General features: G+C 48.3%; 2 protein-coding genes and 1 long non-coding RNA gene across 17 annotated transcripts in view; 1 reads left to right on the plus strand and 2 right to left on the minus strand.

Annotated features, from left to right (window-relative positions):
* Nucleotides 1-1,093: 1,093 nt before the first annotated feature.
* On the plus strand, nucleotides 1,094-8,563 carry LOC122388512 (osteopetrosis-associated transmembrane protein 1-like). Of its 8 annotated transcripts, none has more exons than XM_043379683.1 (8): nucleotides 1,094-1,127; nucleotides 4,798-4,975; nucleotides 5,334-5,377; nucleotides 5,666-5,764; nucleotides 6,068-6,170; nucleotides 6,515-6,724; nucleotides 7,050-7,196; nucleotides 7,616-8,563. In XM_043379683.1, exons 2-8 carry the CDS (start codon nucleotides 4,946-4,948, stop codon nucleotides 8,003-8,005), a joined length of 1,023 nt encoding a protein of 340 aa, XP_043235618.1. In that variant the 5' UTR covers nucleotides 1,094-1,127; nucleotides 4,798-4,945; the 3' UTR covers nucleotides 8,006-8,563. The 8 variants fall into 8 exon arrangements, with proteins under 8 accessions (XP_043235618.1, XP_043235620.1, XP_043235617.1 ...); XM_043379685.1 differs by having other exon boundaries at nucleotides 1,106-1,151; XM_043379682.1 differs by lacking the exon at nucleotides 1,094-1,127 and adding an exon at nucleotides 2,410-2,498.
* Nucleotides 8,564-8,704: 141 nt separating this feature from the next.
* The window catches only part of LOC122388513 (CAAX prenyl protease 2-like), a 36,515-nt gene continuing 20,100 nt past the window's right edge, over nucleotides 8,705-25,119 (minus strand). Inside the window, exons 1-3 of one of the 8 annotated variants that reach the window (XM_043379688.1) lie at nucleotides 23,821-23,933; nucleotides 11,190-11,929; nucleotides 8,705-10,846 (exon numbers count right to left, since the gene is read on the minus strand). In XM_043379688.1, the coding sequence (XP_043235623.1) occupies nucleotides 10,616-10,846; nucleotides 11,190-11,929; nucleotides 23,821-23,830 (981 nt within the window). In that variant the 5' untranslated portion in view covers nucleotides 23,831-23,933 and the 3' untranslated portion in view covers nucleotides 8,705-10,615. Of the gene's footprint in view, nucleotides 10,847-11,189; nucleotides 11,930-12,301; nucleotides 12,415-12,712; nucleotides 13,118-14,164; nucleotides 14,186-15,550; nucleotides 15,706-16,569; nucleotides 16,836-16,957; nucleotides 16,977-23,820; nucleotides 23,934-25,119 lie in introns of those variants that run through there. The other 7 variants (XM_043379694.1, XM_043379690.1, XM_043379692.1 and 4 more) reach the window with 7 other exon arrangements.
* On the minus strand, nucleotides 17,663-23,003 carry LOC122388514. Its single transcript, XR_006257802.1, has 2 exons — nucleotides 22,719-23,003; nucleotides 17,663-18,909 (listed from the first exon to the last, which is right to left on the minus strand). It is a non-coding gene; the product is annotated as an uncharacterized LOC122388514 (long non-coding RNA).

Below are 25,119 nucleotides of genomic sequence, written 5' to 3' on the forward strand. Positions count from 1 at the left end.
ATCCAAGGCCGACTGCTACGGGCTGACCTCATACAGTGCTGGAAGATTTTTCACGGCCACTCATGTATCTTGCCGGCTGAACTATTTGCCCAGCCCACCCTAACCAGAACCCGTGGACACAGGTACAAAGCATTTCTCCCTGCCGTCAACACAGATGTGCGTAAAAGGTCGTTTGCAATTAGGTGTATACATGTTTGGAACTCTCTGTCTGACGCCACGGTGTGCGCTCCTACTATTTCGTCATTCAAGCAGGGCCTACACAGAGATATACATGATTTGCTGTATGCATATGTTTGATGTCGTCTATCTTATGCTACCTTCTTGTTAACAATTCCACACAACGAATGTACAACTGTTTAACACTTATGTATTCATGCCTTAACATTCAGATGTAATCTCACAGACGGGACGCAACTTTCCAGCCGCCCACTTTCCATGATAGGTGTCTTTTGTATAGCTTTGCAAGGCTGGCACGTCCCTTGTGTACGGGGTTCCTAAATTCCTCTTCTTGACTCTCCTATCTCTATCCTACTGGACATTGTCGGAACCCAACCAGGTAAGTGAACCAGGTAAGGGAGCAAGGTTGGAAAATAGGAGTGTGAAACATTATAGTGCAAAAATCGTACCCAGCCAGACTTTATTTCAAACCTCCGTAACTTCGCAAATATGGCGGGCCGAGCTTAAATTTTGTGATATTCGTAATAAGGAGCTCCAAAAGGGCCCGTATACAAATTTTGACGGAAATCGTAGGGGCTCTCCCGAATGACCTTGAAATCCAAACCTCCGTAACTTCGTAAATATGGCGGGCCGAGCTTAAATTTTGTGATATTCGTAATGAGGAGCATCTAGAGTGCCCGTACACAAATTTTGACGGAAATCGTAGGGGCTCTCCCGAATGACCTTGAAGTTCAAACCTCCGTAACTTCGTAAATATGGCGGGCCGAGCTTAGATTTTGGATGCATCGTAATCAGGACGTTACGTACTATCTACTGACCAAGTTTGGTCCAAATCGTAGGGGCTCGCCTGATTCCGAATCTTAGATTATAGATTAGGATTCGCTTACATCTAGCTTGACGACCGTGAGTTACCTTCACAATTGTGTCTGACTCATACTCAGTGGCCTTTGGTTCTTACAATGTTTCCTTATAATGTACCTAATTCAATAGATACCTATGCCAATTTCATTTTTCTCATTGGGATTAAGTACTTCATCAACTTACCTATTTCATTTTGTTACATTTGTACCTTTTCACTTTCCAGTTTGTCCAACTATTACTAGTCAGTGCTTCTGGATCAGCCCTCTTCAGCTGCACTGGAATGGGAGGATAGAGAGGCATGATGGCAGCGCTAGTTTGGTGCCTCCAGTTTTGAGCATATGTGTGTCTTGGGTGTTGCATGCAAAGTGTTTGAGTGTTAAAGTTTTTGCTTGCTGCTTTTGCTTTACCTTTGTTTGATCGATGCTCAGGGACGGCATTGGGGACCAATGTATGCATTGGTGGAATGTTTGATAGTTTTGTTTATTACTGATGTTTTACATTGAGCAATGGACAGCTGTAACCTGAAGTGTTATTGCAATTGATGTAGATTTACTGATCGTGTTTGTACTGTTTACATTTGTCTCCCTACTTGCCCCATGTTCCATCAATAGCTTTTGATATAGGATTAGGCACTGATCTGTGTTTTTGAGGTGCCTGTGAACCTGCCCATCCTTGTGAATTGTATCTGATGGGCTGGTTTTTCGAAGAAGGCTTATGTCGAGTAGTGTAGACCAGTGAGTTTTTGTCGCAAATAGAATTATTCATTCTATTAACTCATCTCGTTTGTTTAACATGTGCGGGTGTGCGAGTGCCGGTAAAGCTGCTGTGTTCAGAGTATTGGGCGCTGAATAAGAAGATAAGGGCATGTCTACATTGGGCAGATTCGATCCTCGACAGGTGGAGCTCAGCCCATCCCGGTGAGACCGGCTTGTCTCGGTAATGCAGGTACTCGTAAACGGTCACAACGGGCTACGGAGAGACATGGTCCTCATCGAACTGCTCTAGTGCACTCACCAGCCACCTAGAGGCTGGGTGGGGTGGCTGGCTATCAGCCCAGAACAAGGACGGGTGATCAAGGATGAGGTTGGGTGGGTTGTGAGGATGCACTGATGCAGAGGACGAAAATGCGCAGAAACTGTGGGCGGGTCTCGTGCTTCGGTCGGCGTCAAGCGGGCTAACGTTTCTGAGGGTCGACAACGATTTTTATGAAGTCGAGCACATTCCACAAGTGTAGCATCGGGCTAACTACCCATTGATACCCCACCCACCATCAAAAGGCCTCAGTAGAGCAATTTTAAACGGCGAGGAACGTAATTTACCGCAGCCGCTAATGCGCCCGGCCGGCCCGGGCACCCAGCGGTCGTGTACGTTGTTAGTTCCGGGTTCCGCCACCAGGTGGTCGCCGGCCGCGGCGGTGTGACGCATAGATCAAAGGGTACCGCCGAGAGTGCCCCATCCAGGTATCTCTTATCCATGCTTCGTCCAAAATATTTTTGTTCCACTATCTCTGTCTGTATTGTCGGTGAAAATCTTTCAAATCAAAATATAAGAAAAGGAATCCCACGCGCCCTCTAGTTCCGCGGTGCAACAGGAGGGTCAGCCTCAGCTGAAGTGACGTGGTGACGCAGACGATGGTGGTCAGGCGAACAAGGGACTAAACAGAACTGCAAGGTGAAGCAAGAGGTGAAGGCCAAGGCCCTATATAGTGTGAAGGATGTGGGTGAAGGATGTTTTGCAGGTGCACACACATTTTTTGTGTGTGCACCAGGATTTTTTGTTGGGGGGGGGACACGACCTGCAAACTGGGACCCCCATGCCGAAGGGTCCCAGGCCATAGCCAGACGTTGCCCTACATGAACTCATATGGGCCTGCGCCTGCTCTCTGAGGAGTGAGAGGGCCTGAGATGGAGATGGGCCCTCCTGGTCTTTTGGATCATCATTTCAGCTCATTTTCAGATGGTCTTGTGGTTTAAAGATTAGGGGCCCATTCAAGGATCCATCAAGGCTTTGGCTGCCTCAAATGCCCCCCCCCCCCCCACAATTTGAATGGGGAAGACATGGGGCCCGTGCACTGTTCCTCCCTCCCCCTCCCCCCATGTGTGTGCCTTTGGTGTTTTGTCTGTTTCTAGGCTGTGCTTTCATTAGTGTGTGAGGGATCAGGGAGGTGGTTTGCATATTAACCCACGCTCCGTAGGGGGGGGGACGAAACACCCCCTGTCCTTTTCCATAGATATCTCATAAATGACTGCAGATATCGTCAGCAAACTGTCAGGGCCTCTCCAGTCATCAATTTTACACATTGTGACCAAAATATATCCAGAGGCTGTGATAGGCTAGTCACAAATGACGTCAGTATAACGTCATATTCTGCCATATTCGACCCCAAAAAAGGTTTCTAGGGAAGAGCTGTCAGGCCTAGGTACAGCTTTGAAGATAGAGAAAAATGTTCAGCTCATAGAATTTGTAGAATTAACAGGGCTATAGCAATATAACACTGCTAAGTGCTATCTCAGATTTTTTGAATTTTTTGGTTTTGACCCCAAAAATAAATAAAAATTGATAGGTACAATACTTAGCCAAAAAATCCCAAAAGTATTTCGACTTTCGAAAAAATGGAATATATGTGATAGCCCCTACCACCTTCTATCCACATACCAAATTTAAGGTTGATACACCTCTATTTGGCCAAGTTACAGCGAAAAAAAAGACTTCAAAATTGATGACATCAAATTTTCCAACTCAATTTTCAGCAATTCTACACCTTGAAGCGCAAAACAAAGACCACCATTAGACTCCCCGTGACGAGCTGCATCGAATCGATATCCATTTTATGCAAAAATATCAACTTTAAAATTTGACCTGGTTTGACCTGACCTGACCTTCACCAGAATATAACCTGAATTGGCTCCCAAAGGTTGCCTGACCCACATGATCGCATTTGTCATGTAAAATGGACCATAAGACATGTATCACACGCCACTTTTGTTGTGTGACCCTCAGTGACCTGACCTCTATGACCTGACCTGGTATCAGTGACCTCAGATAGCAAAATATTTGTTTTACGGATAATTCCCCCGTCGATTATTTTCAATAACGTATGCCTTTTACTCGATTTTACAACACATTTCTTGAAATGCCTGTAAACGGTGAAAATTTGACCTCTGACCTGACCTGTGACGGCATCGGTTGGACGGAGATCAATAAAATTGCGTCGCAAGGTAGTTCTCCGGTAGGGCTATCCAACGCCGTTTGAACTTTGAAAATCGGCCGGTAAATTTCCGAAATCTTACGGGGAACTGAAACGCCCCCCCCCCCCCCCTACGGGTTGTAGAGTCCGCCGATACCCCTACGGGGCGCGAGTTAATGTTGATGATACAATAGTGAGGATGGCATTGGTGTGTGAATAACAAATGATTTTCTTACATTTACCCCGCGTTCGATGTCTCTCGGACGGCGAAGATTCTACGTCGTTTGGCCAATCACGTTCCATAACCTCAGCCGTGCCCCCGCTAACCTTGAACGGGATTGGCCGGACGACGTAGCATCTTCGCCGTCCGAGAGACATCGAATGCGGGGTTAGTTTTGTCTTTCCTGACTGGTAAGTTCACCTCCGCTTCCCAACCACTTCCGCTGGTTGTTCACTTCCGCTTCCCAGCCACTTCCGGGCTCCGGCACTTCCCACTCATTTTATTTCTTAGTTTCAAGTTTTTTTACCAAACAGTAGGCAGCAGTTTTGTTTACTTAAATGCCTATTTTCAGGTCTTGCAGGCTGTGACATTAGAGTTGAAATTTCATCAAACAAAGGAAGTCCCTGGAGGCTGGTCGGGTCCGCTGCAAGTCCCTGTAAATTTGTGGACGCTCAAGCTGAAGTTGAAGTTGCTTGTCGATCACCTTTTTTCCTTGCACTATGGTACTCCTCTGTGGGAGGTTTGTTGTGGTAAGTTGATTGTTTTCTCAATTAGATAGGATTCATGAATTTGGACTTGATTTTCACCTTTCAGTTTCCTTCACAACTTTTCTCTCCTGCTCACCATTTCCCACAATTGGTGTATTTGTGGAATGGTCTTTACAATATGCAGGTTGAAACTTTGATATAAGAATGGGTCACATTTACTTGTAGTTTAAAGTTATCGTGTTTTCTATTGCTTGCATTAGCATCCCATTTAACATAGGCATTCTGATTCTGGAATTATTTATCATTGTAATTTGCAGAGAGTCACCCATCCTGATGTTGAGTCACCTATCGAGGTCAGGTTGATAGCGCTTCTATTTGATGTTCCATGCTGCTCTTTCAGGCTGCTTTGGTCCTGCTGGTCTCACCAACTGCCTGTCTCTCAAAGTGAGTCGGGTTGGATTGATGTAGATGCATTCATGAGCATTTGGCCAAATGCTGTTTAGTGGTCATTTATCCAGAATTTCGGTGTCTTCCAATCTATCTTTTCCTAGTGAAATAACATTGTTGCACAGACATGTCTTCTTCTTGTGACCTGTCATGACCTGGACAGTGACCTGGACAGGCTCTGCAGCAGTACATTGTTACTACAGCAGTACAGCAACAGGTCATGACTATGAGACCCTGTAACGTGTTATCTGGCGATCTTTGTAACGGAGCATTGTTTGCCTCCAGGGACCGTGACTGCGATGTACCCGACTCCTATCATGCTGAACCGAGCACCTCGACAAAATGCACGATGGAGCTCAACAATCTGGCCGATAGCCTGTCGGGGTCAGTGCCCAAGCGATCTTCGCTCTTCCCATTGATGCGACGAATCTAGAACGCTCAATAACCTGAGGCTTACCACCCTGCATTGCTTGGAAGTGGAATGTGTCGGTCCATTTATTCTTCGAACCATTTTATCGTCCTTTTTTTCTCAAACAGTATTTGATCACCCTGTTTGACAAATTCACATCTGTTATGCTTCTTGTGTCAGTCAAACCCTAATCGTCTTGGTACCATCGTCAAATGTATCGGTCCGTCGCTAACCCCTAACCCGTGACCCTGACCTCTGACCTGTTTCTGTGCCGGCAGCATCTCGCGCTGTATGATCATGTCGGCGCGTCCCCTGACGGCGTGTCTGAGCTGCTACCCGCTAATGTCAGACCTGGAGCGGGCGTACACCACCATTGTGGGGGTGAGCACTCAGAGGAGCAGCCCTGGGAGCGTGTCAGGGGGGAAGAAGTAAGGGATGGTGTATCTCGAATAGACTGCATCGTTAGCGATAAAATACACTGAGCCGGACCTGGCTAAATCTTATTTCGGCAGCTGTGAGTATATTGCGGTGACAACAATGTCGCATGACTTGGGAAGTGATACATAATCCACTGCTATTCCGTATTTGCTTTCCCTGTTGTCAGCCAAGCCGATTTGTGTGTCTCTTTTGCAAGTTTTTTTTTTTTACCTGGCGTTGCCCGGCGTACCTACATGATTCAGCATACGGTACCCGCAGTCACACAATTCCCCCTCCCTTCTCCGCAGTCTGGCCCCGACCAGTCCGCGTGCGCGCACGAGCTGCTGGACCGGGACTCGACTCACATGATGTTGCGCGCGTACGCCTACTACACGGAGCTGCTGGCGGTGAGCCGCTGTGAACGCTGCCTGGAGAGGGGCACCAACGGTACCTACCGGCTCAAGGACGGCGTCACCCGCTTCATGGACACGGACGCAGCGTTCCGGAGGTGTATGCAGGTGAGGCAGCGACGGTGGGACGTGGGGGTGCCGTGTGGGTAAGGCGAAAGAGGAGCGCAAATGTAGCTATGGATGTCGTAGATGACTCGTAACTAGTGAGTGGCTGGAATCTTACGTAGTCGGTGTGTTAGTTACGTGGAGAAAGCGTGTTCGCAGCGTTGTGGCGCGCGGCTGTGCAAGATGGTACCCGATGAAGCTTAAATCTCATGAAGCTATGGTGTTTGTTTGGGTTTAGCTATCGGTTTCATAATTGCACTCTAATCTCGTGCTGTTTCTAAGCTCACACGGTCTCTAACCTCCCCTTCTCCCGCCGTGTTCATTTCAGCTTGAGTTTCCTGCTCACAAGGCTGTGAACGCCAGCGCGGACATGTGCGACTTTTGTCGACCCCAGTACGACATGGAGCAGATTCACGCCAAGGATATCATCAAGGACACCCGCGACTGGCAGACCTGCCGCGATATTATCGACATGGTGAGATGCGGCGAAACGGTGGGGAGGTTCACGAAGGGACGGGTCTATTAAGAGCGGTAGATGATGATCCATGATAATATTGACCATAGATAACATGATTCATGTTATCTGTGTATTGACTTTTAAGACCCTGAGGGTTCCTCATTAAAATTTCGTCATCCTGGTCAGTGATGAATTGCAATCAGCATTCAGCAGTATGGAATGATCGCTGATAGTCATGTCCAGTTCACTGTTCAGTCAGTCATTGAGTGCAGGCGAGATCAGTACTAGAGTTTTGTAGCACGAGCCTCAGTGTCAGTCCCCTCTCTTTTTTCGCAAACATCACGCCGTTTCATATGTCACAATGTCTGCCACTGCCCCGCACCCCTTCCTTCACTTCACATACGTCCACTTACGCTCCCCCATTCGTCTGTCGTCAGGCCAACACGACTCAGTACATGTGGGAGCACTACGGCTGTGACGTCTGGGTGCTGACCCTGGAGCGGTTCCTGTACTCGCTCATCCCTCTGGCCATCTCCGCTGTGCTCATCGTCTCCTTCTACGGCTACGTCTGGTGGCGCTACCAGCGTCTGGAGCGCGAGGCGGCAGCGCGAGAGGCAGAGCGGGGCGCGCGCCGTCCCTCGGTGGGCAAAAAGGAGCATCTGTATGACTACAGTGGACTGCGGCGGAGGCCCAACAAGGTAGCGATGAGGGAAAGGGCCGAGAGAGAGGAGAGGGAGCAGAGGGAGGGGAGAGTGGAGCAGGCGGAGGATGGAGAGAGTGATGAGAGCGAGGAGACGGACGCCGGTGACGCGGGGAAGGAGGAGTAGCGCGGGTCGCCGCCAGGTGGCAGACGCCGGGCCCCGCGGGCTGTGCTGACTGGAGCTGTGAGTGGCGAGTGCGAGTGTGGGCTCTAGTTTAGTGGATAATCCGTGAGCTTTTAGTGGTCAGTGGTCCCATGCTCGACCCCGGGGAGTGTAAGGCGTTTTAAGAAGTGACTGCGCAAATGTACGCTCGCATTTTATACAGGCTTTAATCATTGTATTCACGTATATCCGTAGCATTTTCATGATTCAGGTATCCATTGCGTGAGGTTCACACGGCGCCTGAGTCACCTTGTGTACTTTTATATCCTTTTGGCGCCTGATCTCGATTGTAGCCAGCTTCCCTGCGTAATGTCTTAGGGGCTGTTCCACAGCTAGCGTCGAGCTTTGATGGTTTGTAATCAATAATTTTATTGTACGCGGCTGTGGCAGAGAAGGGCCTCGCGAGGTCCAAGTGCCTTACCAACATGTATACCTTATTTTGTCATTGTATCTGCTTGCGTGTTCATCATTGCTTTTTATCGAGTTCATAAGTACGGAGAATATACCTACCTCAAGAGTCAAGTGCGACATCTGGCGGGGGTCTTGTGTGCATCGCGACTAGATTTGGAACGTCTTGCCGCTCGCAACATTGTTCGCTGCATTATAAAGTCCTACTATCTGATACATTTCCGAATCTCGGTGTCACCCTAGAACAAACAGCTCTGAGAAATATCGGCGTTAGTTGTATTTGTCACTGCCTGAGCCCGGTGGCGTTCCACACGGACCCAGCACATACAGACAACAGTCCGGCTCAATGCACAGCAGACGGCAGAGATCGGTTAGAGCTCAGCAGGGGGACCCGCTCCAAGAGGTAGCTGAAAAATTAGATGTTACGCTGTTTTAATGGAAGAATTGGACTCTTTGTACGAAAGTGAAGCGGTTCACGGTTTCTCGGATTCTGAGTGTGCGCCCTAACGCTCTTTAGGTAGCCAGACCAATACAATCCACAATGACAACCTGACAACACCTAATGCATTATTTTCGGTCCCCCAAAAGCATCACACGGAGTATGCGGCTGATCTATTCGACACACGTTATGTTATCGCTCTCACCACATCCAGCGGTGCACCCCGTCCCCCGTAACCCGCGCGGCACAACACAATGGTGAGAAGGCAGCTGCTACAGGAGCCAGTTACACCACCAATGACCAATACTGTGCGTCTGTCATGCCATATTGTGCCGTGAGTAACACCACCCAGCAGAGAACAACCACCACATCACGACAGGAAGGTCAAGGATCGACGATATCGGTTCCAGCGTTCAGCTTCCAGACGCTAAGTCACGGCCCCAGTCGTAGGCACTAGACGGCTCAGCCACTGGTAGCCGGTGAACTTCAGCTCCAGCAGGCTCCTCTTGCCGATCCAATTTTATCCTAACCGTTCGCACATTTTCAGAGGCACCGCCCGGCGGGCCCTCTCTTCTCATCGAGTGTTGCATCGCTCATTGCACACGCGACAGCCAAGCTTTGCGCGACATCCCGACTAGTGACAATCGAAGCTACTCAATCCAGCCCAATGTTAACTTGACTGAACGAATCAAACACACGAACGTAACATGAACGGTCTTGTGTGTTTCCTCAGCCCGTTCTGTCTCCACTGTTCGGCAGCACGAGCCCGACTCGGCCGGTCCTAGAGACAGCCATACGGTGCCCGCGTCCGTCGGCCGTCGCAGTGGCAGAACTGATCACAGGTGCGCATGCCGCATAGTACCCTCCATTAGCTCAGCTCACAGCAACACAGGCGCCTATGTCCTACTTTCTCCAGCGTTAGAGCGCAAATCACATCACAACAGCTCGAGACACGTCAGTGTGTTATGGCACAACCCCACAGCACAAACCTCCAAAACTTCCCGCTTGAAGAACAGAACCGGGCATCTAGTAAACAAATAAGACTAGTGGGACAGCCAAAAACGGGCTCACAATGCAGCAGTAAGAACCAAAAACACCTAAAAAAAAAGCGTAACTGATGAAAACGCTGTACTAACCCGGCCAACACCAGCGTTCTCTTTCCATTCGTTAGCCGAAATTCCAGGGGTAGATCCTAAGACACCTGTCCCTCACTGCCTTTCGTATCATCGGCTGATACAATGATATAGCTTTGCATTTGTCCACCACGACGTGAGCAGGCTCCACTCTTCATTTGAACCTCATCCGACCTCTCCATTTTCTTCACTGTCACTGTAAACCAGCACATACCGGCCTCCGCTGTAAAACATACGACGTGCGCGGCCCCTGGTTTGTGCCGACTCCAGCCTCGGAGTCTGTGTAAGGCCTGTCCGTCTAAACACCAGGGAGTATGAAGGCAGCGGTCGGGCGGAAAGCGGCAGTGCGCAGTCAACGACAGGCACCCCAGTCTTCACCAAGCGTTCAGGCACGTAACCGCATTTTCCAGACACACAGCTATCACTGTTATCTGCCTAAATCCTCCAACCTTGGCAGGTCCCATCACTGCCACCATCCTTTTACCCTCCAGACAGCCTTGCTGACGTCTGTCCTTATTCAACCACACATATCCTGCCACCACCCTTAACACAGCAGCGACGCCGCTCGGCGCTACCACACACCATCCCCGGTCGTCACACCGCCGCGCTATAGTAGACCGTATTCCCATACACTGCAGGCGTTGTGAGAGCCCCCAGCAGTAGGTACCACACCACCAGTCCAGTGACGTAGGCGAGCACCAGCTTGGCACGCCGCGGCTCGGGCTCGGCGAGCAGACCGGTCACGTCCGGGAAGCCCATGTGGTTACAGAAGGCGTGGGCCATGAACGGCGCAGTCATGTGGCCCGTCCGCACAAACAGGTACGCCTGCGGGCAGGAGAGGGGGAGCAGACATTAGTGATTGCCCATCAGCAGTGATTGTGGGTTGGTGAGAGATGTGATTCTAGGTTGATGTGGAAAATATGACGCACCTGATGAAAACTATAAAAAAAAACAATCATAATGAATTTGGCTCCTTCAAATAGCCTCAAAGGCCTGAATCATGCTTTCAGTTACTCCATTGCACGCTTATGGCTAAATAATCCATTTCATAATTTCGATACATCTATGAACTTAACTTAAAAAATGCTTCGATTGATGTCGAGTATGTTGTGGACAGACCTAACGCCAGCCCACCAGCTCCCAGTACAGCCTTCCCGTCCCCACTCACCGAGTAGACGCCGAACACGGTGGTGTAGGCGAACTGGAACAGGCTGGCGGCCAGGGCGTTCAGCACCCCCTGCCGTTGACTGAGTCGCTCCATCAGATGATGCAGGTGCGCGATACCGAAGAACAGCGGCGCGCAAAAGTACAGCTGCTGTGGCGACATACACGTGGCCAGCATCGGCACCATACACGCCCGGAACGTGAACTCCTCGGAGAATGGCGCCACGATGTGGTTCCTCACCCAGACCAGGTTGCGGAGGCTCTGCCACCAGTACATGGGCTCCAGGTAGATGTTCCAGTGTCCCACGTGATACTGCTGTACCAGCGGCCCGAGGAACAGCACGGCGGTGAGCAGGTAGGGCAGCAGCAGGGCGGGCAGGAGGCCGCTCAGCCTCAGACCCATCACCTGCCAGATGGAGTGGTCGGCCAGCGGACTGGCGCGCCCGGGGCCGTACTGCAGGTACAGGTGCGGGAACAGCGGCGACACCAGAGACACCAGCAGCACGCTGACGAACCGCCGGCGGATGGTAGCAGGGTGGTCGCGCGAGAAGCCCGACCGCCACACGTACAGGCTGCCCACGTAGAGCAGGCCCAGGGAGCAGCAGAGCAGCACGGCACTCACACACGGCACCTCAGCGGCACCGGCAGCGGCAGCGGCGGCACTGGCTGGGCACAGGTCGCCCGAGCATTCACCGGCGACGGGGTCCTCCATGGCAGCAGCGGCAGCGGCAGCGGCGGCGACGGCTGTTGGAGAAGGGAGAGCAGGGTTAGATGGTATGCCAACGGTGCACAGGAAAGTACAGGCGATATTTCATATTTAACATTTTGTTTAACATATCTGGACGTTAGAATAGCCCTACAGCTATTGCTTTGACAAAATGAGATAATCGTTAAAAACCATGATATTGCGAGTAGCGACGTAAGAAAATGAAACTACAAGGCAGATGAGAATACCAGAGTCACCATTCAAGGCAGAACAAAACAGCGGCACTCGTACTTGAGGATGTTACATAAATATCCGTTGTGTTTAAGTACCTATGATCTGGATTACACCACACTACATGATAACGTGAGCGCATGCCAAACTACACAAATATCAGTCACCAGCACACTAACGAGTTTGGGTCACTATCCAAACAGAGAGGCTGTCCGTTCTGGTCACGACACGACGATCACGAGGAGCCCTGCCTGGCGCCGCTCCAGGTCAACACTGACTGGCCCATCCGAAATCAATCGGCAAAACTGAGCGCCAACTGCTGCAGCCCACTCCAATGTCCAGAATCCATCAACAAGTCGCGGTCGTTGGCGGCCAATGGCCGTCGTCCACAACTCGCCAGCGCGCACCCCCGGATCTAACTCCGAGAGCCGGGCCGTGCACTTTGAGCCGGACCGAGCGAATATAGTCGCCACTGGCGGGCAGCCATAAACAGTCGAAAGTAGGCGAACCATTAGGGAGCAGACCAACCCGCACACGCACGTCAATATCCCTCCTAATCGACAGATCGCCTGACGGGGCATATCACTTACCTCTGCTGCGCGGAAACCCACTCTGGGCTAAACCCATCACGACGACACCACATGCAAATACTGCAATACAAAAACTATTACTAACCACCCGTGTGTGCGCGGGATCGCAATAACTAGCATGAACGACCTGCTGCCAACTGAATCGATCTCCGTCCCACGGTGAACATCGCCCTCCAATCACCTGGTCGCTGTGACTTTTTTGTCCCTATCTCCGGGCACGTTACGTCATCGATCTCGGTCAGACCAGTTGGCCGGATCGTGAACAAACGCGTGGGGCAGTGGACAAACTGTATCGTCCGGTCGGCCGGCCGGGCGAGCGGCCTAAAAACACTGCCGACCCAGTGAGTCAGCCGGGACGGAGTCCAGGGTTCAAAGGTGAATCCACGCCGCCGCTGTCATCGCTTCATCATCTTTGGCACTGCTGGGGAGGTGCGGAGGGGACGGGGAGGGATGGGTGGCGAGGGACGGGGGTTGAGAGGGACAGGGAGGGGATGTGAGGGAGAGAGGACAAAAGGCTGAGGCAGTGAGGGACTGACTGGGATGGGATGAACCAGGAACAACACTGGGCTTGATGACAGTCAAGTGACATGGCAAGTAAGTAGTGAGGAGACTGATACGCGGGCACGCCTCACCCAGATCTTGCTGTGCAGTGTGAAATGTAGAAGCCTCTCGGCTCTTGCAGTGCTGAGCGCTATAAAACAACAGGTTTTGTTCACCAGACTTTTATGAAAATCGAGCGAGTTGGAGACCGAAGAGTGAGTGAAGGATGTCTTTTGTGCGCCAATGGCAAACGGTCTCGAAGCAGAGAACGTTCGCTCTCATTGAGCAGCTCTCAAATGATGACTGATCTCTTAAAAATTTGCACACAATGTTTTCATGTTGAACAGCCATGACAGCAAGTAAAAACGTCCCGAATATCGATCACTTACGTCAACGTTCTAATACATATTCAAATCAATATTTTGAGAGCACTTTTTAATGATGCTGGCCATTAAAGGTAGTGTGCCACCTTCCAATGATTTCCCATTTTATTTTTCCTAGGATAAGAAGCTTCTGTTTTTACCTAATATCGCAAAAAATGGGCCTAAAATAGTGCTTTTTTCGCCTCAAAGTGTATCGGTTTTTCGATATGTATAACAACTGTAGTGGGCTGACCTGCAAACAGGCGTCGGCAACAATCGCGAATGCGGCGCACATGTGACAATAAGCAAAGGTCATTATAGAGTTACGACGTACGGGAATGAGTTATCAGCTGTCTAATCGTAGACAACACAATGTCGAATTTAAACTGTAAGCCTGTATTGGTATTGTTTCTTTAATTTGGCTGTCGAGCATTAATTTATAGTTTGAAATATTATTTTATGTAAAATAATTGATATGAAACAGCCGTCTCTAAAGTTATGACCCCACCTCACCACATAAAAGTGGCAGAAATGACAATGATCAGCTGACGCATTTTCTTGGCCGAAGTCAGAGCGCGCGGCCCGACGCACCACCACCGCACCACAAAGTATGAGCAGAAGCCACCTGCGGTAGACCGCGCCCAAAGCCAGGGCCCCGGTAACGTGAGGTAGCCGAGTCGGGGCAGCGTGCGCTGACCCAAGCCGGGGCCGCGGCTTTGGGCGCGGTCCACCGCATCCCCGGGCAGCCCCGGGCTATCACATGACACCGGGAGGACGCGCGGCCCCGGCTTGGGTCAGCGCACGCTGCCCCGACTCGGCTACCTCACGTTACCGGGGCCCTGGCTTGCTTTGGGCGCGGTCTACCGCACCACCTAGCAGGCGTGTTCGAAACCGCAGGAGATGATGATGAACGGGTTTATCGAAACTTGATTGGATGAGCCTATCGGTAATAGCGATTTCAGTGTGTGCATTTATTGTTCATAGTGGTGTGAAATGTGGTTGGGGTACGACCGACAACCCGTCGGGGCGAATTTCGCACTGGGGTACTCAAAATTTGAAGAATTTAAGACGTTTCCATGAGTTTTGAAGGTATGGATAAGTTCCAAAAATCCGGTTCTCCTTATCTGGGCCATTAACTCCATACGGTCCAGGAAAGCTGGCACACTACCTTTAAGTAATGCAAAAATATTCCTAAAACCAGGAAGGTGCGGCGAGAGCCCGTTCGAACCGCTCTAGCGCCCGATGCACGAGTCTCCCGGGTCCTGTTCACGGCATGGACGATTGAGATAAGGGCCAACGCAACAAGTTCTACAGCAGCGTTGGAGTTCCCGGTACCACAGAGTACGGAGAATAAAAGCTGATGTGAGGTTTCTCCGGTATAGGGCGTAGCTCTTCTAGGCCCGATGGATACGAGGCCCATTGCCTTCCTGTAGTCATAGTGTAAATTCCCCAGATGTACAATGAAGCTTCTTGCATTCAAACCAGCCTAATCCAGAATTATTATTAAATATATGCATATACATAGATGAAAGAGAGGAGCTTTGTAGAACCTGTTAATTTCGAAATTGTATGCTCAGAGGCCCTAAATAAGCTTCGTGTGACTATCAACTTTGCGGCTTGACTGGGGCAGGCGGCAAAAACAACAGCGGCCTGAACAGTTACCGAAAGGCTAAGCACTGGAAGGGGTTAACCTACCCGAAGAATAAAATGCAGGACCAGAAAGAAACCACAATTCCAATGCTGCCCCCCTCCCCCTCCCCCACTCTGTTAATCTGCCCATTCAAACATTCAAGGTAACTTTTTAACCCACAAGTATTGCTTGAACTGCACAACAGGGCATAAAGATTGGAATAGAAGCCCAGGTTTTTTAATTTAGAGAAACTTTAAGAATGTGCCCCCTGCAACCTTCATCCTCCACTACCAGTATGAAGGTTACCTGTTTTTGGATCTGCTACTGATGATAGCTCATGTCTGTCTCCCAGGAATGTCTCATCATCCCTATCTTTGTATCATGTTGAGACTTGAGATACGTCCAAAGGTTGGTACTGGTAGGTAGGTACACTCGGGGGCAGATTGATGTTCCACCACTCCCTACCCATCGGGCTCCCATGGATCAGCAGTGGCTGCTGCCAGTGTTGCCTGCCCTCAGCACTGCTCAGCAATGCCTGCCAATGCCAGTGCTGCCAGTCCTGCCACTGACAGCAGCCAGTGCGGGAGCCATGGGAGCCTGATGGGTAGGGAGTGGTGGAACATCAATCTGCCCCCGACTGTACAAACCTACAACCTACATCTCCGGGTATCTGGTAGTTGGTACCTATAGCACCACTCCTTGGTTGCAAAAACAAAAGGGTGATGCCTGCTTTATGACTAGCCAAAGATCTTATAAAATTGCAACATCTGTTGATGTTAATTCAGAGGCTCTGAATCAGTGGACATTCAGGGGACTGGGGAGGTAAATAGAGGGCACGTATTTTGAGACTGCAACACAAATATGGCACTTTTTAATATTATTTCAAATTCTTGTAGATAGTAAATTATGATATTGGGTAAGCCATACGTTTTTAAACTTGTATTGTTAATTTTTGGGTAATTCAGGGACGCTCACAGCTGCATGCCCCACAGCCCATGGCCACCGCTTGCGGCCACCTCTCCCAATCTGTCACCTCTGAATAATTCAAGTCAAAGTGTTGGTTCTAACCAGATACACACATAGGCGCTGAACAATGTCAATTATAACTGAAGGTTTGTTGTCAATAGTTAAAACACTATTCTTTAGAATTGTGTTTTTCTATTGAAAAACAAATCTGAGTTCCCTGACAATTTGGCAAAAGTAAGCAAATGCATGTATGGCAGAAAAGTATGTTGGTGAGTGCGAATTGACCCAGTTATACTTAAACCGCAAGCTGTTTGTTAACATAGGAGAAAAAATAACAATCTGGAAAATTTCGAGCCCACCTGGTAACTGAGCTCTGTACTCTGTAGTTGCCCAGCTAGTTTTCTTCTGGTAAAATATGACTAGGGGTAGAATCTAGATGTCACAGTACCATAAGCAACGATCAAAATTACAGTTTTTGACGATACGCAAACATAAGGCCGGCTACCGCCCACAAACCCCACAAACATGCGTGAATCGGACGCCGGTGAAAACAGGGCGCCGGAGGGCATATTAGTCACGTGACATCTGGAGCTTCTCCCCCTTCGGGAGCGTATTTGGAATTTCCGACCTCGACGAGCATAGATATAAAGACTAGATAGGGCACCCCCATGTCGGGAGCGACTCGCGAATACGTAGCAGCGGCCGCCATGTTGGTGAGGTCGAGACTCTGTGCCGCTGTGTAAACACTATGGGAGGAGGGGGGTGCTTGGGACAGATTTTGTGGTATTTTTCGACCGAAAAGTGTTAATCTTTTTTGCCTATGGCATTCTTTGGAATGAGTAGATTGTGAAACAAGGGCAGAAACATGTGTATTTATTGTAATTTAATTACATCAGCCCTAGACATATAGCCCTGAAGACGCTGATAAAGGATATGCGGCACCGAAGGTAGATGCAATTGGCATGCTAATTTAAAATTAAATTCGTTTCCCATTATGGCTACCATACTTTATATCTATGTATGCAGTATGCAATGGACAATGATCGACAATAAGTGCAAGTTTAGCCCTCACCCGTTCGTAGTTTGTCAGCGTCTTACGAGTAGGGGAAGCCAGGGTGAACGGAATGAACTCCAGCCGTTCGCCCCTCGACGGAGCAAGAACGGAAAAATAGGTATGCTGTCCGCGATGTGAGTAAACCAGTGATCCCAAATTTCAGGGTACTAGGTCAACAGGTGAACTCAGAGGTCAGGTCAAACACTGGAAATCGAACCAGTAAAGTCACTGGAGTTTGAGATCTTTCGCTATAAAATCGACCAAAACGCGTGAACCGTCGGCGAAATGGGTTACATCATTCCTAATCAACCTCATCTCGAAATCTAGCGAACCGGGTCACATAAGGTCATACAAGGTCAGCGACCTTAGATGACCTCGGATGGCCTTGTCACATGGCGGGTCATGTGAAGTGTATTTATGGGCGCCGATCTCGAATCCCGTGTCAATCTTACTTTAAAAAAATGATTTGCGGGCACAAATCCGCAAACATAATTAAGGATTACGAATAAAATGAGCAAGATGCTCCGAAAACTGCCCATATGAAGCGCAGCCTTGACCTCGAGGCAAATGCACGTTATCTAGACATCAACACTAAAAAAACGTATGTGAAATGCATAAACATGCACTAGAAGGCAAGGAAACTCACCCGGATGCGGCAAATCGCAAAATCCGCTTATTTTAGCCGAACATGACCTGACCCGAGCTCCGATGACCTATTCCTCACTTTGAATCAATCCGCGCCCCCTACAGGCACCGACATCGCCCTTGCAGGCAGCACCGACGATAGCCGCACAGGCACGTGGCGAGCTAGTGTAACTGTAAGCCGCGCCTTCAGCCACGAACACCAGTTTGTGCCGGATCAGCCAGCCACGGAGCAGAGACGGCCGGCAACGAATCGGCAACTAACAGTGCTACATATCGACACGGTCACAAGAGGCGAGGCGGTAACCCAGCGCCCACTGCATTGGGCGCCAGTGGACCCACTCAGTCACTAAGCAATCATCGACAAAATACGTCTTTTATCGGCCAGACATTGATCTGTTCATTAATATGAAGTGTCCATCCAAATCCACGCTATCCGCCACACAGCAGCTATCGACGGTAGATACCCACTCCAGCGGCAGCTGGCCGCGACTCACTGACACCGGCTAGAGACAGCTGACCGCTGAAATCACCAACACTTCGGCGGGGTATGAGCGGGTCTCAGTCAGATCCCAGGCATGTGACCCGTCCCCACCTTAGATCATCTGGCAGAGATGATGAAGAGGTGGTAAAGCTGTGTCATGTCGTCCGGCTGGATGTCGCTCACCAGGGCCTCCTGACAGGTGCTACAGCTGACAGAGTCGAGCGCCTTCTTCACCACGAACTCTGCGAGGTAGGTGGCGATGTAGCCCACCAGACGACAGCCCAGGCTGGAAGTCGTGCTCCGTGATGATGTGGAGTGCCGTGGCACCGTTGTCTGAGGTGGTGGAGGCCGAGGTAGTAAGGCTGGCTCCCCGTCCGGTGGTCGTGTGACCGACTGCCAGGATGCTGGTCGGGTCGAGGGCTGCCACGTTCCCGGTGCTGCCGGGCCGGACGCCGCAGCGGTAGAGCAGGTGCCGGAATATCCCGCAGAACTGTGCGGCACTGGGGTTGTTCCAGCCACCTGGAAGGTTCGATTAGTATCAATAAAATATGGCTAATAGTGTTTAGTGTTAACATACGCCAGGCACAAGTGTTGTATTTGTTGTTAACACATTGTTGACACACACGCACACGCACACACACACGCACACACACACACACACACATGTTGGCAATGGTAAAGCAGTCTCCGGGCATTTGGTAATACTTTTTTGCACTTATTCTGGTTTTAGTGACTGATGGGCCTTTACCCACGCATGACTGGAGGGTGGGGCTCTACAGAGCCCCTCTCCTGTTTTCTGCAATAAAATATATACATTTGAAAAAATTAAAATATATATTTATTGCAATAATTCTAAACCGCTAGACGTGTCGATACGAAACTTGCAGTACCTTCGGCTGCATCAATCTGAAACATTTTATAGAAATAAAAATTGTGTAGCTACCATAGGTCGGCCGGAAATGACGTCAGAGTGATCAGTGAAGTCATATTCTGCCGATTTTGATGCAAGAAATTGAACTACAGCAATCGCTCTCGGTAACAGATAACCTGTAACAATATAACAAATCAAGAGTCTGTAGCTTTTACTTGCCAATGCAAGGTGATCTCTTGACTCTTGAGCCTCATCCCTGGTTTGTCAGCAATCAAATCCTGCACATCTATTTGGCATCTTGAGAGACTGAGAGGCAAATTTCAATTTCAAAAGATACTAGTCTTTAAAGCTGAAACATATTAACAGTTAGTCAGATCAAACCAAGGCCTGTAGCATACAAGTGTAGGATACTGGATTTGCACACAGTACACACTACAAAATACACATAGCAAACAGTGAGATTGCAGTCAAGGAAAAGCATCAGGTTTTTTAAAATAATAGTTTACACAGACTTAAATACAATAATTTTAATGAGCTTCAAATAAAATGAGAAGTGGAGTGAAGTACCTAACAAATAAGGGTATCCATAAATCTGGTGCCACCGTCGGCACATATAAGGTTGGTAGGTTGTAGGTGGGTAGGTTGTAGGTATAGAGGTTGTAGGTTGAGGTTTGTAGGTTGTAGGTTAGTTAGGTTAGTAGGTAAGGTTAGGTCAAGTAAGATTATGATTTTTATCTTCCTTGGACTTCATATTTACTTGTTAGCACTTAGCATTGATGGTAACGCCAGATTTACTAATACCCTATTTACTGATACTGATAACAGGTGAGCCAAAAGAGCATGAAGTGTAGTTTAAGCTTTACAATGTGAAAACTAATTAGGTAATGACAATCTGAGTTTAGGTGCTCCAACTAACGCACATTTTTACGTCGCCCCTGCACTGCACTGTAAAAAATATTGACTAGCCCCTCGTCAAATGATTCTCAACGCTAAATGTCGGGGGTACAGACTAGTTTTGCATCCTACTTTTGACACACGCTGCGAGCCCCTGGCTTGTTTTGTGTTCGTCAGATGACAGTTACCAGGTGTCGGTTAGTTTTTACCACGTCCCAAAAATAGCTGGAGCGTTTCTGCCTTGTTTTGGAAGCAGGTCCTCGTTAATGCTGTGTGTGATAACAAAGTACCTAGTAACAATAATAACGAAAAACAATGTCAAAACGAGGGCGGCTTGTTTAGTGACGATGTTCAAAAGAAGCACCGTCTTGTTCCTACTTAACGAATGAAGCCCAAACTAGGTCAAAACTAACGTATTGCTATACATTTGAACCCCACGACGAACCCCCCAACTAGGCCCTAATCAACCCATAGTCAGATGACCAGCAGATCCTACGCCGCCCAATCCAGCCATCGAATTTGCCAGCGAGTTCGTTTGAAGACCATCATATTCTTAAATATCGGTGGTCTTCAAACGAAATCCCTTACCGGTTTGATGACGAATTCATCCGGCCCATTCCAAAAACGCTCAAGATAAAATGAAAGTGTATTTCTGAAATAATGTGCTTTCTTGCAATGTACCTTTCGTATATCAAGCGAACATTTCACTTCCAGCGCCCGTTTACAGTTATCAATCGAATCAGAAGCATGCACATATCGATAGATCTGAACCTAAGAACACAGAAGACATTTTGTAGAGTACCTGTCTGAGCCTATGCAGTGGAGCCCGTGAGCCGCCCAACCGCAGCTGCCTCATGAACTTGATGAAAGGTCTGAACCTCAGATTGGCCAGAGCTTGGCCGTCAATAACCAGCTTATTTATATCCACAGTTGTAGTGACTTAGGGTTTGGAATTTGCCAAACCTAAGTTTTGATTACCAAGAGAAGTTTTGTACTTCTTGCACTTGCCTTTTCTTCATAACTTTGGCGGAAATCGTCGTAGTGAAACTTCAGTGTTCCGTTAGCTGTCCGTTCTTGAGAGAGTTGGCCAGGCCGGACACCGGGGGCGGCTCCACAACTTTTGAAAAATCAAACCTAAGTCCTATTGCACTGCATGGAGAGCAATTCATTTAAAATCGCTCATGTTCCCCCCCCCCCCCCCACGACAACTTTGCAAACGTCTCTGCGCGATTTAGTTGAGAATAATGGCTTATGGCAAGTTATTGAATCAGAACGTCGATCACTGCAGGTCATATATCGGAAAGCAATTCTTCATAACTAGACACTGCACAAATGGAAACGATACAGGTTTGCCCAGTGATAAACACTCGCACTTCACAGACGCACGCACCCCCGACCGGACGCGGCACGGCACACGGCGCAACCGGCGCCGGGTAAGCCGGGAACGCATTATGTGAAGGATTCACAGGTGCGCAACTTTATTGCGAACAATAAAAACCTACCGCAAACGATTTTAAAAAAAGTTTTAGGGCAATCGGAAATACAAATGTATTGACTTATAGAAATAAAATTGTCATTCACCTTCCAAATAACCCAACAATTTATTTGCCGTAAAAAGTGTCTGGAAATGGAAAGTTGCAAACATGATTCAGCAAGTAGGGAAACGCAGCAGCTACCTGGCGAATAATCTCAGGCTGGTTTAGTGACGAGTGCATTGCTACGGCTTGTTCCGCACCCTTCACAGATTACTATGACAAAAGTACCCCTAGTATTTTGATCATCCTGAGGCTGGCTTTCACCTAATAATTTGATGAGGGTCTTCCTCGTTTCGGATTGAGGCGAAAACAAACGTCAAACAACCTTGATAGTTAATTCAGCACTTCAAAACAAAGGTACACCTAGGGTATCATTACTATACCGGATCATAACGATCTGGATAGTTCTCAGCCTGTAAGCTAACTAAGCGGTAACTAGTCAAGTGGTAGGTACCGGAAGCATTGACAACCTGGTGACTGTTTCGAGACCCTTGTTTTGACACATAGCTCGTCAATATTTTTTACAGTGTGTTCATTGTTGGGATCAAATGTGCGACACAGTTCACTGGTGCAGATATCACGACGTCTGGCATTTTCACTATCTATCAGCTCTGGTTGAGGGTGAGCGTGGTATGCCACTGCACTCTGAACCCAGAGCGGATAAGAGCCCCCGAGGCATCTGGCATAGTGCATGGATTTTTCGTTTGGCTCTGAACTTCTATTTAATACCAACTGATGACATTAAGTAAAGTACTTATTTAAAACCTATAATCATAAAACCTTCTTACTTCATAAATATTGTCCATTGAAGGCAACAGTAGAAAGTGAGCAGGCAAAGCAAGTGTGGGTAATGAGTCTGCTTTCCGCTGCCAATGTTCTGGTAGCTATCTAGGTAAACTTTCTTTGTGAAAAATCATATGACTGGTGCTCTATCCATGCAAAAATAATAAAAGGATTGTGGTGTGCACAAAAAAAAACATGGGAACTGAATTAAATCTAAAACAGGCATGCCAAGCAAATCTACCTACCTTTGGTGCCACCTATTCTTCATCAGCGTCAACAGTGCAACATGTCTAAGGCTAACGTAGCCAAATTACAATAGATAAGCATATTTCAGCACTTGTTCCACAATCTACACATTCCAAAGAATGCCGTGAGCAAAAAAGATTAGCACTTTTCGGTCGAAAAATACCACAAAATCAGCCTCAAATACCCCCCTCCTCCCGTAGTGTTTACACAGCGCCGCAGATTCTCGCCCTCACAAACATGGCGGCCAGTCGCACGCACTAAAACACTGCCAATGTCCCATCTAGTCTTTTATATCTATGTCGACGAGCGTCTGTGGTAGAAAACCACCACTTTGGTAGGGGAAACTACTGCTGTCTGCTACAATTTGCACTGCATGTCAAGCTATTGTAGCGACATCTATGCATATACATTTCCGACCCCGACGAAAATCTCGCGGCGCTTCGCGCCGACCCGCGCCGCCCATTCATACTGGAGACCAAAAGAGATTATGAGTTCAGAGTTGCATGGGCGTAACTTCGTATGTGGTTGGTGTGGAGAGCTCCACACCAACTTGAAAGTTGGTGTGGATTTTCCACACCAACTTTAAGTGATGTGGACCACCACTTCTCATGCACTTTTCGTAAAGTAAAAAAAGCAATATATGATTAAAGGCCAGAAGAAATCAGTATGGGTTCTCCATAGTCCACAAAGGCGGATAATTGAGGTGGGGGCATGGGAGTGCTCGAGCACCCACTGAGCCAAAAAATGCACCCCTCACTGGCAGAAGCACCCCAAAACCTGCAAGTTAACAGAAAAAAATATCCAAAGAGCATGTCATTGTTAATCAGCAGTAAGCAAGAACTGTATGAAGCATTTAATGGAAGCATGCACCCACTAGATATCACAGTTACACAATATGGATGATGAAAATTATTATTGCTCAAGCCTTTATCATTGTCCAACTGCTCTGGTTCTTATTTGTAAAAGAGTTATGCCTCAAGATGCTGTTTTTTACCAGCTCTGGTGTCAACCCCAGCCTGACAAACAGTAGTATTCGACGAGTTGTGGGGAATGAGTTAGCAATTTTTTTAGCAAACCTCACAGTCAGCAGGGCACAATTACCATGGACCATATGCTTTGCTTCTACGATATACAACTATGGACTCATGAACCAGATTTTTCTAAAAATAAGAATGATGTATTGTTGACTTGAAGGCTGAAGCACACGTATATACGTCGGCTGCGCCATAATCGTTGCAATAGCGCAGTGATACCTGATTTGTTGTTCCCGCCATATGGAAGTTTTTCCTTCGTCAGGAAAAGACCATTTTCATGCATTTGGTATTTTGTTTGTTTGTTTGTTTTTTTGGTAAAAGCTGGCAGTGGCTTCATTTCGACTTTATTTACTTACCTTTTTGTTATATATTACATTTTAAAAGTGAATAATTTTTATTTAGAAGGTATTAGATTGGTGTCTAAATATTACAGAAACGTGCACGTTCGTCAATCTAGCAGTGGATTGATACTCGCGAATCTGCTGCTGGTAGACACAAGACAAGCATTCACGCAAGGCCCTATATACCCATTCACGGTTTCCGAATATGCTGCTTTTGTCATGTAATAAAAGTTAGCCTATTCTAGGCCCAGACTAATTTTAGCCCTTCTCAATCCAAATGCGGTCCAAATTTTGATACAATATGCAAGGAAAACTTCTCACATCCACTCTCTGAGACAACATGCATGGTCTTCAGGACGGTGCAAGGATGGTCTCCATCCTGCTGAAACCACTGCCATGGTTAATGGTGTCGGCACAGCTGCGCTGCGGCGAGCGGAATCACTGGAGGATCCTCGGCCACCTCTCTTGGTTTATCGTCACCGAATTTCCGCAGATTCCGCTGTCGTTTTCAGGACCTCGAAGGACACGGAGCCAAGTATGCATGCCTTGTACGCACATTACGCTGTGCGCATATTAACCCGCGCCGGGCCGGTGCTCTGAGATTCCGCGTCGGGCCGTGGGGGGGGGGGTCTGAACACCCCCCCTTCTAACTCGGCTCCTGGGCCACGTAGCGACACGCGGTAAGCGGCAATCGAAAGAACGTCCAAAATAAGGACGAAAACACTTCGGTCATTTTTTGGATCAGGTCAAAGGTCAGGTCACCAGAGGTCACCAAAGGTAAAATGTTGACTATTTCAACATTTTGGAAACTGCCCACGGCTATCTCGGGAACCGATAGAGCTACAGCGCCGCGGAAAAGCGCATTCGATAGCCCTTTTACAGACCTTTCTGAGTGATGTGCTCAGATTTGACCTGAGATCAACGGTTTAGCCTCCACAGGGCAAAAACTCCAAAAATAGCCGTTTTTACGATAAACGGTTTTTCGGCAATAACTTTTGACTCAAAAGAGCCATGACATTAATTTT

Source organism: Amphibalanus amphitrite, unplaced genomic scaffold (genome assembly GCF_019059575.1).
Source record: "Amphibalanus amphitrite isolate SeventyFive unplaced genomic scaffold, NRLGWU_Aamphi_draft 000325F_arrow, whole genome shotgun sequence".
In the NCBI taxonomy this organism is placed as follows: Eukaryota; Metazoa; Arthropoda; class Thecostraca; order Balanomorpha; family Balanidae; genus Amphibalanus; species Amphibalanus amphitrite.